This window comes from Gouania willdenowi, chromosome 19 (assembly GCF_900634775.1).
Source record: "Gouania willdenowi chromosome 19, fGouWil2.1, whole genome shotgun sequence".
NCBI classification, from domain to species: domain Eukaryota; kingdom Metazoa; phylum Chordata; class Actinopteri; order Blenniiformes; family Gobiesocidae; genus Gouania; species Gouania willdenowi.
Window position 1 is genome coordinate 2,768,031 of NC_041062.1, and position 12,713 is coordinate 2,780,743.

The 12,713-nt window shown below is 36.8% G+C and overlaps 1 protein-coding gene across 2 annotated transcripts in view; it reads left to right on the plus strand.

The window, feature by feature from the left end:
• The window catches only part of capn15 (calpain 15), a 45,602-nt gene that overhangs the window by 27,946 nt on the left and 4,943 nt on the right, over nt 1-12,713 (plus strand). For both annotated transcript variants that reach the window (XM_028476154.1, XM_028476153.1), the window contains exons 3-10: nt 1,651-1,859; nt 3,198-3,381; nt 4,550-4,773; nt 5,699-5,824; nt 7,063-7,215; nt 11,901-12,062; nt 12,131-12,366; nt 12,461-12,630. In XM_028476154.1, the coding sequence (XP_028331955.1) occupies nt 1,651-1,859; nt 3,198-3,381; nt 4,550-4,773; nt 5,699-5,824; nt 7,063-7,215; nt 11,901-12,062; nt 12,131-12,366; nt 12,461-12,630 (1,464 nt within the window). The remainder of the gene's footprint in view (nt 1-1,650; nt 1,860-3,197; nt 3,382-4,549; nt 4,774-5,698; nt 5,825-7,062; nt 7,216-11,900; nt 12,063-12,130; nt 12,367-12,460; nt 12,631-12,713) is intronic.

The following is a 12,713-nucleotide window of genomic DNA, read 5'->3' on the forward strand; positions in this document are numbered from 1 at the left end:
ACGGAAGAGAATTAGGGCCACTTGAAAAAAAAAAAATTGGAGCTCTGACTTTAAAGTCAGAATTCTGACTGTAAATCTCAGAATTTTGACTTATTTCTCAGAATTCTGACTTAAATCTCTACATCCTGAGTTTTAAACTCAGAGTTCTGAGTTTTAAAGTCAGAATTCTGACTTTAAAACTCAGAATTTTGACTGCATTCTCAGAATTCTGACTTTAAATTCAGAACTCCAAAAAAAAATTCACATGTGGCCCTAATCCTCTTTTGTAATGATGTATAGTAGGGCTGGGCAATATATCAAGATTCAAGATATATCGAGTTTTCTATTTTGGTGATATAGAAAATGACAATATTGCCTATATCGATATATACAGTATATATTTTTATAACTTATTTTGTATCAAAATACTTGTTTTAGGAGTCGCTGCTTTCTCTGCTTCTCAGAACAGCATGAAAAGTTAGACCAGACACATTTAGACTAGACGTTCATCTAAACAAGAATAACTACAGAACTCACTCACACTTGCTGTCCTTTAGAGGAGACAAAGCCAAAAACGCTGTCTGTTAATAAATATGGCTGTGTGTCATTTCGCTTCAGCAAATTTGACCTAGAAAAGTTTTTCTGGTCAGACTTTATTTGAATTGAAAAAAAATCGAGATTCATATCATATCTCGCCAATTTGAGAAAAAAATATGGAGATAGGAGTTTTGGTCCATATGCCCTAATGTACAGTATAGTGTAAGACGGTCATTATTCATACTAGTGGCAAGAAATCTTTATTGATTGGGATTAGATTCTCTTTTTTCTGCAGGTAGTTTGTAATTTGGTGAACATCGATCATCCTAACATGAGTATCCCAATGTGTTTATTAGCTGTTCTTTATTATTTAGCATGTCAGCCTGTCAGAGAAGTCATTATGTACAGTATGTGGTTTTGTTTTTTTGTTTTTTTTCAATAAATTGCCTCTTTACGTGTCATTGAAATTGGTGGTGGGCGATATTATCAACCAGTATTAGGTTAAAATGTAATATTCGGTCGACATCGGTCTCGCTTTTTCTACCAATATTGAAGCACTGATATGTGTTGTGGTTCGAAATGGCTTTATTAAAAACAAATATAGCCATTTTCTATTCCTAAAATTACAAAAGTATTCTTATTTTTCATAAATGATGTTTATTTGTGGAATACATCCAGTGGAGCACAACATTAAAAGTAGCCATCATCTGTTATTTTCATTGATACATATATAATATGACATAAAATTAGGGCGTGAAGGAGGGGCTCTATGTACTGTAAATATGAGTTCATATCGGAAATTTGGTGTTTGACAATAGCGACACATCTGATATTGGAGAAAAGCTAATATCGAACATCCATAAGGTGTATATTTTACTTTAAACTGGCCCCTAAAATCACTTGGGAATGAATGTTTGACATACCCTCAGCACTGTGGCTCTTAAAAAACTCATACTCCTAGTTGGAAATCACTCATTTTAAATCATAAAACTCACATTATTTATTTAATAGCCCTATTTTACAATCTGTGCATCAGGCGTCATTTATTATCAGATGTCTAAGTGGCTACGTTTGAAAATCGTTGCTTTTGTTACTTTTCCACCTTGACGTGCAACCTCTCCCATTGTCTTCTAGAACTCTGTGAACTTTGTAGATGACAGCTTCCCCCCGGGTCCCCGCTCTGTTGGGTTCCCCGAGTGTGACAGCGTCCAGCAACGAATCAAAAAGTGGCTCCGCCCACATGAGATCAACTGCAGCAACTTCAAGGATCGAGGCGTCAAGTGGTCCGTCTTTCGCACACCGCGGCCATCTGACATCTTACAAGGACTCCTTGGAAACTGCTGGTGAGGTCCCCAAAACCAACCAAAAAAACCCCCAACATTTAAAAGAATCTGTGGAGTTTGCTTGAACCAGATGAGTAGCAGGTGCACAATAAGTCCATAAGACTTTGAAGGATTTTGTGATTAATGTCTTTATCCAGAACAGAAAAACAAAGACTGGTGCAGTGAAAAACATTTAAAAGCTCTGTGCAGTCTCTGTGAAAGGTCAGAGAAATACATAAAGGATACATCAGCACACAGGTGGAAGTGTGAAGAGTGGAAATGAAGGTGAAAAATAAAAGCAAGCAGGTGCTATAGAAAAGTAGAATGTTCCCCTGCTTTTGTTTTAGTGTCCTTTAATTAAACTGTGCATCGGTATTCATCATTTCCACTCCAAAATAGCACTTTAAGTCTTTAAGTTGTCCTCATATAACTTTACTTCCTAAAGAATGCACGGCTAATCAAAAAAAACCATCCCATGGGGCCAAGACAGGCTTTTTACTTCTTTCTCCCTCTTTCACATTTACACAGATGTGTCTAGCTAGCAATGACCCAGCTAGCAATCGGCCAATGACGACCAAAGGAAAGCGCTGCTTGTCACCTTAGTTCTAGAGTTCAGCTGCTGACATCAAAGTGATGCTATTACACGGCTAATTTGATTTCTATTGATATTTCGGAGCTAATCCGCTTCACTCGTCTCCTAGCACAGATGATGGAAAATAGCTTTGATGAAACACAGTTTTCAAATGAATGAATAAATGATTAATTTTAATCACAAATTTGATTTTGTTTTTCTCAACAAAAAAAAAAAAAAATTAATTCATGTTTTGGATTTGATGTTTTTTCCAAAATTAGGTAATCACTTTAATTATTTGTTTAATTCACATTTTTCCATTAACTTACCCTATTTTTGTGAGTTTTCGGTTACTATAGAATTTTATTTAAAAATAGAGATTTTAATCTTTTTTTTAGTATAAAGTATTTGTATTAAGTCATTATTACAACAATAATAATGCATTGGATTTATATAGCGCCTTTTTTTGGTCACTAAAAGCGCTTTACATGATATTATTGTTTCACTCCACACTTAGTGGTGGTAAGCTACTATTGTAGCCACAGCTGCCCTGGGGCAGACTGATATTAGCGGTACAATCGCCCTATTGGCTGTCAATATTTCCTATTATTCCTCAGATTTTGCATGTTAAAGTCCTTTAGGAATGACCAAAGGCTGTGTGCATTCAGCCATCGGTTTGTTTCACTTACAAAAACATATTTTTCTTTGTTTCATCCTCTCTCTCTCTCTTTTTCATCGTACATCCCCAATCATAATTTTTCAGTTCACTGACTCTAGCCTCTCGGCAGGTTCCTGAGTGCGTTAGCGGTGTTAGCGGAGCGACCGGAGCTGGTGGAGAGGGTGATGATTACCAGGACCATTTGCCAAGAGGGCGCCTACCAGGTCCGCCTGTGTAAAGACGGAACGTGGACGACGGTGCTCGTGGACGACATGCTGCCCTGCGACGACTACGGCTACCTCCTCTTTTCTCAGGTATAACTCACAGCCACAAAATAAATCACTTACAGCTTTTTGCAATATCTTTCATAAAGGATTTTATTGCTTCGACACCAAAGGAACTCAAGTTTGAACATGGATTTTTACTGATTCTGATTGGTTGAGGAAGCAAACGTTGATCTAGTGGACTTTTTATTTCACTTTAAATGGGATCTAACATGCAATGTACAGTGTTGTTTAAATTTACGTCCTAACTTCACATTTTCAGTCCATTTTACACATTGACGCTGCACAAACTAGGAAGTTTCTCTGCAAACAACTTGAAACTATTCCCTGTTTTTGGTTTTTATGGAATGAAAATCCTGGAGGTAGAGGACACAGCCATGGCTGTGATAAAACACTCAAACATAAGAAAATACAGAAGCTTCAGGGAAAGAAACCTCTGCATTACACTCTATATCAGTTTACCAAGCACTGGCAGATATACAGTGAACACTAACTTCTGCTGGACTGTTATGCTGCGTTCACGCTAGATTTTTGTGATGTGTGCTTCGCGTGTTTTCCAGATATTTGCTTTATATTTGCGTCTGAAGCGAATATAAAAGCGCCGCCAACCAACCAAACCTTTATTTTCACTATTAACTTTGGAGGACCCCAGTAAAATTGATGCTTTTTACCTTCTGTGGAAGCCGAAGTGCGGTCAAAACGCTCAACGCCGGCGTTCCCTGATTCACCAGGTTTTCTTCAGGAGCTGCGCCAAAGTCCTCCTGGTCCGGTCCAGGTAACAAAACTTTTTGTGTCGTAGAGCTCTGAGTGGTCACACACCGCCACAATTATTTTCTCCTCCATGGTGAAATGGGTGAAAAGACCGGTGTTCATGTTGATGGCCTGACATCATTGACAACAAGAACTCTTTTTCGTACCTGCGCATCACACGAAACAAATGCTGGAGTTCAATATTTTCAACTCAAGCGAATGACGAATGTCACGGAAAATTGGGAGCATGCATGCCACGGCCAACCCTCTTGCCACGTTGATCAAACCGTTAAAACCTTTTAAACAAATGACTCACAGCCAGCAGGTCTGATAACACTTTGAACCTCCAACTGGAGCAGAAGTAATATCATGTAACATGTAGCCCCATGAGTCACTCTCTAGCTCATGACTTAATAGTGTCTTTTTTAAACTCTTCCCATCATTCCAGGCCCAGAGGAAGCAGCTCTGGGTGGCGCTGATCGAGAAGGCCCTGGCCAAGCTCCATGGTTCATATTTTGCCCTGCAGGCAGGGCGGGCCATCGAGGGCCTCGCTACGCTAACGGGAGCCCCATGTGACTCGCTCATGCTCCAAGTCAGCTCCACCAATCCCAGAGAAGAACCCATCGACACTGACCTGATCTGGGCCAAGATGCTCAGTTCCAAAGAGGCGGGGTAAGCTGCTAAGAGGAGGGTGACTATTCAAATAAATGGATGAATAAATAACAAAAAACATGAAAATCCTATTTGAAGAAACCCTTTGAATTTTTTTTTTATTCTTTTCTAATCAAATCTACGAATGGAAAATGGCTACAAAGCTGAAATTGTGCTAAAAGCTCATTTACAGACTCTTAAAAGGAGCCACGTAATCAGCACTTTGACTTGGGAACATTATAAAACAAGATAATCAAAGGCCAAACCAAGCTCCACATGCCCTATTTCTTAGCTAAACAATATTTTAATGTGTCAAACTCGAGGCCAGGGGGCCAAATCCGGCCCTTTTGAGCATCTACTTCGGCCTGCAGGACAAAATAAAAATGACAGAAAAAACATATATCATTGTGTAAATTACAAAATAATTCAGCTATAGAAATATCAGCCCCTCCAAATACACATGGATACAATTTTCCCCATGCTTATATCACGTCAGTCATATAAAAATCTGAAATTGAAATTTTCAAAATCGTGCAAATTTCCTCAAAGTTTTCTACTAAATTAAATAACACTTGTTTGTAATATCAAGAAAATGTAAGTGAATCTAAGTTTAAGGTCACTTGATGCTAGTATAGTGTTGGTCTCATATACTTTAAGGGTAATTTATACCTGAAAGTTCAAACTAGGACACATTGGTGTTAAAATTGCTCCTTTTCCTGCTAAAATCTGTGGCCCACTTGTGATCAAACTGGTCTGTATTTGGCCCCTGAACTAAAATGAGTTTGACACCCCTGGTTTAATGGATCAAAGCAGGAAACATCATGGGACATCATTCACAAACTACTTGAGTGTAACACTGGGGAAGCCAATGTTTCTACGTTTCCTGTTTGTAACTTTAAAAATGAAGATGAAGTGAACTTTGTCCATGTGTGTCTTCTTCTTTTAGCTTTTTGATGGGTGCTTCCTGCGGAGGCGGAAACATGAAAGTGGACGATGTTGTTTACGAGTCTTTGGGTCTGCGGCCGCGCCATGCTTACTCCATCTTGGACGTTCGAGACGTGCAGGGTTACAGGTTTGTCACAAACTTCATTTTAACCCAGTGAAGTTTAGGTGTGTTGCTGAACCTCTTATTTTATCACAATGAAGAGTTTTGCATTATTTTAGTGAAATTTTGGTCCATAAATGGTTTGCTATCAAAATAACCAAAAACATTACAACAATTAAACTATGCAGTGAATAAGTTTAGAATTTAGGTAATTGAGTCAAAATGCAAGTGTTGACATTAGAGTTGGAACATCAGTCAATACAAAGTCAGTTAACAAAGATAAAACATTTAAATTGTGTATTTTTGGTTTTAGTTTTATTCCCTGAATTTTCCATTTTCCTGCTAGAAGTATGTATTTATTTTTATATCTTTCAATTATTTCTATGCGTGCTTTGTTTAAACAGACTCATGCTGGTCAATATGTCACTACAATTCCCAATTATTGTAATACAAATGGTGGTTCAGCATTGTACTAATTTATAGTTATTGATTTCTTACTTACTAATAGCATCTTGGTCGAATTGCTATCCCCATTAGCAACACAATAGCATTACTCAGTTATCCTGTATATGAAATATATTTCCATGATTTTAAGATGAATCTCATTCCAATAAGTTTGGATTTTTTGACACTTGTATAAAATGTGTTTGTTCAGAGTTGATCTTAGATGATATAAAATGATCTAGAATGAGATATTGTATGTACAGTATGTTAGGTTTCACACACGTTTAGCCATTCTTCTGTTTTAATTTCTTTGTTAAATTATTTCTCACATTTCGTCTCCAATATATATTACTGATAAAGCACCACAGTCTCTTGATATTCCAGTAACGTGTCGATATTTCCTTAAATTTCACGACTTGGTATTTCTTTATTACAATAATCCTTCAGCTGTAGGTACCTGCTAAAGTCTTCTTTATCTAATCCGTCTCACACACTGTCACTTTAAAGTTCTTCCTTACAGTAATAAGTGTGGGAATGAGTGTTTTTGGGATGATGGAGATTGAGGTGATAAAAGGTGGTGATATACTTCCACTCTTTTCTAAAGGCAGGAAGTCAATGCGGCTTTCCATTACGACTCCCAAGATTTTGGTGAAAGCAGTAAAAGTAAATGAGTTGTTAAAGCGCCGGCAGTCATTCATAAAAAAGAGTGTAGTAATGTGTGTCTGCGGAGATTAAGTCACGGCATTGAGTGAAAGCTGCTGTCACTTTTATAAGATGCTGCGTCAACGTCTACGTCCGTATGAACGGCGTTTCTGCCTCAGGTTGCTGCGGCTTCGCAACCCGTGGGGTCGCTTCTCGTGGAACGGCAGCTGGTCGGACGATTGGAGCGAGTGGCCCCAGCACCTACGACACGAGCTGATGGCTCACGGTAGCAGCGAGGGCGTCTTCTGGATGGAGTACACTGACTTTATCAAGTAATGACGTAACTATACTGTGTGTGTGTGTGTGTCTGTGTCTGTGTCTGTCTGTCAGTCAAAAAGTACTGATATATCCTACTTAAGTAGAAGTACTGTTACTTGATTAAAACTGTACTGTAGTACAAGTAAGTCATACATAAAATACTCAAGTTCAAGTTAAATAATACTCAAAGTAAAAGTTACAAGTTACTTTCACCCCCCACATTTATTTTCCCTTACATACAGTAAACAACTCATGTATAAACTTAAAAAGGAAGAGGCGAAATTTTGCACAATTGGAACAAAAGCATCTGTATAAAATTAATTGTTTGTCAAAATGTACATTTATTATTATTATATTATTATTTATTACACCAGGGGTGTCAAACTTATTTTAGTTCACTAATATAAATATAAATATAAAATACAGACCAGTTTGATCACAAGTGGGCCAAAGATTTTAGGCAGGAAAACAGAGCAATTTTAACATTGTGTCCTAGTTTGCACGTCCAGGTATTAAATTAAAACATAAAGTATATGAGACCAAGCATTATGTGATCTTAAACTTAAATGCAATTAAATTTCCTTGATATTAGGAACAATTGTTATTTATTGTAATTTATAAGAATAATTGGAGAAAATTTGCAAGATTTAAAAAAGGGATTAAAAAACAATGGCCATCATTATGTAATATAAGCATGGGGAAAATTGTAAATGTATATTCATGTGTATTTGGAGGAGCTGAGATATCCACAACTGAATTATTTTGTAATTAACACAATTATACATGCTTTTTTTTTAATCTCATTTTAAATTATTAACTAGGTGCTCTAAAGGGCCGGATTTGGCCCCCGGGCCTTAAGTTTGACACATGTGCATTACATAGTGCTTGTAGAATATTCTACAGATGCTCTGGTCATTTCATTTCTTTATAGTTTCACAATGTCTGTTAATTATTTTACAACAAAAAATAATAATTTACTAAGTTACAGTTGAGTGTAGAAATGTAACTAATTACTTTACTTCTTTTAAAAACGTACTTAATTACAAGTATAATTACTGATTTATAAATATTCTTTAATAAGTAAAAGTACAGTACCCATAAAATAACTGACTTACAGTAATGTGAGAACGTTACGTTCACCTCTGGGTTGTTTGTAACTGTAGTTCTATGATTTGAATCAGCATATTTGGTGTATATTTTAACCACTAACTCTAACAAATGAAGCAGTGAAAAATATTTGTTATTCAATCAACGTGAGGTTAAAAATCTCTTTAGATTCATTTATTCCCACTAAACCTTTCTGCCCCCTAGTGGCCCCTAGTAGTCACAACATTCTGTGCACAAATCTTGTAATTTACACCTTTATCTGGATAACAGCAGCAATAAACCAAACTACATTTTCAAATATATCTTCTATTCAGCTTCCTTTAGATTTGTATAAGCATAATTAATGACATATGTACCATAAATAGACCAAAAGCCATGTTTTGTGCTTTGCAGTCATCTTTTGTTTTATTTTTATTTTATTTTTTTTAAACCTAACATTTGTTTGACATTCTCTCATTTCAGTTTTTAATTAAATAAATATGTAAAGCTAATGCTCTCCTGTCAGGATTTATTTATGTGGTGTGTGGCACTAAATCTACTCAAACTGATGGATTCCATGCTTTTGTTTTTAGTTTTGTTATTTTATCCCAAGGATTTGACGAACCATCTGGTGTTGACACTCACTGCCACGTGGTCGTGTTTTTGTTTCACTGATAAGCTCATCATGCACTAGATTAAACGGCGTGCTGTTACTGTGGAACTGTGGACTAGTTGTGCTCATCAGGATTTAGACTTCCTCTGTCATTGTGTTTTAATCATAATAATGTAATCCTGTCATTTACTCATACAGAACATTGAGTATGCTACTTTTTTCTTTTCATTTTTTTACCCTTTGCTGCTGTGAAAAAGGACTCGGCATCGCTGGGGCAATAATTGGCAGGAAATGTATCGTCATCTCATCTGACGCCCGACTTTCTGACATCTTTTCTTTTTTCTTTTGTGATGGAGTTCTCTCAGAATTACTAACTAGATCATTTGATCATATTAATCAGTTACATATAATATACCACTACGGTTGCAAATGGCTGGAAAAATCCCATGGGAACTTACGCTAGAGAATTTTGGGAATATTAACAAATATATACTGTGTATATTTTTTAATGGTAATTATTTATTGTAATTAACTGGAAATTGGGAGTAATGTTATTGGTCATATCCAAATATTAATAGTAAAGAAATAGCACTCACTAAGGAATAACAAAAAAATCCAGTCAATTTAACAGAAACTTAAGATCAGGAGTTTTGGGAATATTAAACAATATAAACTTTTTGTGGAAATTATTTATTGGAATTTACCAAAACTTGGGAGTATTTGTGTTGGTTTTATCATATCCAAATATTTGTAATATCATTATTATATTATTATTTATATGTAAAAAAAAAAAAAAAAAAGAAAAATGGACTCATGCAAAATAATAAAGAGGAATTTACTGGAAAAAAAAAACAAGTAATTTACAAAAATGAATTTTGGCCCCTAACCTTAGCATCATCTAAAGCAGTATTTCTCAACTGGTGGGACGGGACCCAAAAGGGGGTCGCAGACAGCTGGTCAAAAATAAATAAATGTCTCTCATGTTGGACTTGTCTTTTACTTTGAAAAAACCTTTTCTTTTGACAGGCATGTCGTGGAATTTATGTTGCACAGGAACATACATAGATTAGTAAAAATATTATTTGTTTGTTTTCAAAATGTATTATTGTATTTCTGAAAAAATAAATTTGGTTGGTTGGTATTTAAGATTACTCCCAATTTTCTGGTTAATTCCAAATAAATAATTTCCATTAAAATGTAATGTTTTTTTTATTATTCCCCAAACTCCTCAGCTTTAGTTTCTGTTGAAATTTACTGTAAATGCTCCGCCCCTTTGCAAGCTTTTTGTTTCATAATATCATTTAGTGACGCTCAGTGCACAGTTACCTCATAAAAAGCAGAGTGATTCATTGGGTGTTGCCCCTCATCAAAAGTCAATAAATCAACTTTGCTGTTTCCAGATAAATAGTAAAAAAATTAATTAAAAGTGTGTGTTTAAAATCATAAAGGTTTTGGAAAAATGGAATACAATTATTTTGGCAACATTAGTATCTTATGCAATGCATGTCAATCTGTAATTCATGTCAAAATAAAACCATAAATCCAGTATTCCTGTCCTTCTAAAAGTGCCTCAATGCTCAAAAATGCTCTTGAATATGAATCCCATCTGTCTGTTTGGCACTTTCTAGTTTTTTCAGGGTATTTAGGTATTCACCTGAATGTAAACTCCCTTTGCTTACTCTCTTTTTATTCTCTATTGCTGTGGAAAGTGGAAAGGCAGGCATAAGACGGTTGTCAGAGTGAGGTTAGACCTTGATCAAATCATGAAAAACATATAAAAAAGGAGAAGGAGAGCATCTCTCGGGGGTTCTGCAGTGTTGGCGTGTTAAATAGTAGTTTTTATAGCAGCACCGACGGAGGCCACAGCACTGCTAAAGGATGCAAACATCATCGCTGCTGTTCATAGACAGAGATCAGCTGCTGATATTACAACAGATATGAAAGCATCGCATGAGTTGGCTGACTAAAGGAGGAAACAAAATCAAAGAAACAAATCAAGACAAACTTTAATAGATGGCACAAAATAATAAAAACGTAGCGTAAACCTATAGGGGCATGACTATTAACCCAATTTCTCTACACCGGGGGTGTCAAACTAATTTTCGTTCAGGGTCCAAATACGGAGCATGGGATGAAAAGCATTTTAATTATTGATTCATAGTGTACACTTCAATATGTGAATGATAAATACAGTATCTAAAGCAGACAGATTACATTTCCTGCAGGATTCTGAATTTCAATTACTTGGTTTTTGTGTAATTTTGAGGGGATTGTTTGTGAGAAATTGAAAAATAACCACTATTTGCGTTAAAAAATGACTGCCGTCATGTGATAAAAGCATTGGAAAATAATGAGCCCTGCAAATATTATAAAGTTTCATTGTATTTGGAGGCACTGAGATATTTACAACTAAGTTTGTTGGTAATTTACACAATGAATCATTTATTCTCTGTCAGTTTTACCTTTTTATTTGTTTATTTTTATTGAAACATCTCAATATACAATCTTCATACAACAGGTACATAATGGTGGAGTCCTTTTTTCTTTTTACCAACATCATCACTAAATAAAATATGACATTCTTCCTCAGATTTTCTCTTTTAAGTAAAAAAAAACAAACAAACCAGGATTCACATGTGATTCACAGGTTTATATCATGATGACTAGTTATATATATTTATCTGTATAAGAATCTTACACATGGCTTTTCTGCAACTTATTTATTTTTTAAATACTACTACTTAAGTAAATACTCGCTGCTGGTTTTTTTTATCCTGTAATATGAGCCAATGTAACGAAATTTCATTCTTTTTTGTATTGTAAAGTTAAAGTTTGAATGACAAAGATATATTAACTTCTATAGCAACGGAACCGAGTTGTTCCTTTTTTTTTTATCCCCTTTGTTTCTTTTCCTCTCTTTCTTTTATAATCATTTCTACCTGTACCTCCCATGTGTACTTTTTTTTAATGAAAACTTATTACTTTTTTTAATCTTTTCAGATACTTTGACTCGGTCGACATCTGTAAGATCCACTCAGACTGGCAGGAGGTGAGGCTCCAGGGCTGCTTCCCCAGTAAAGCCAGTGGCCCAGTGACGGTCACAGCCCTCACGGTACTGGAGAGGACGGCACTGGAGTTTGCTCTTTTCCAGGAGGGAAGCCGGTAATAACCATGTTTATTTTCATCCTCTCCCTTTCTGTTTAAATAAACACGCCCCGCCCTCTGTTCAGGCGCTCGGACACGGCCGACAGCCACCTGCTGGACCTCTGCATCATGGTGTTCCGCGCCTCCTTCGGCAGCGGCAACAAGCTGACCCTGGGCCGTCTGCTGGCTCACAGCAAGCGAGCGGTGAAGAAGTTTGTGGGCTGTGATGTGATGCTGGAGCCGGGAGAGTACGCTGTGGTGTGCTGCGCCTTCAACCATTGGCAGATGAATGTGAACGGCACTGGAGGCCCGCCCACTCCCAGTAGGTGTTGAACATGGTTAATTGGAAATGTGATTCCAAATGAAAAATGTAATTGAGTAATTTATCACTAAAGTAATCTCCTGTCTTGTCCCAGTCTCCAGTCCCACCAGCGGAGCCGTACGGCGCCCCAGCCAGGACTTCCCAGGGTACATCCTGGCCATCTACAGCTCCAGACAAGTGATGGTGGAGCAGGTGGAGGCCACCGCCACCACGCTGGCCGACGCCATCATTCTGCTGACGGAGAACAAAGGCGAAAGACACGAGGTGAGACAAACCTGGACCGCTTTACGACGTCTGCTGCGTCTCCAGTCCACACTGGACAGGATGACAGGGTTCAGAGCCAACGT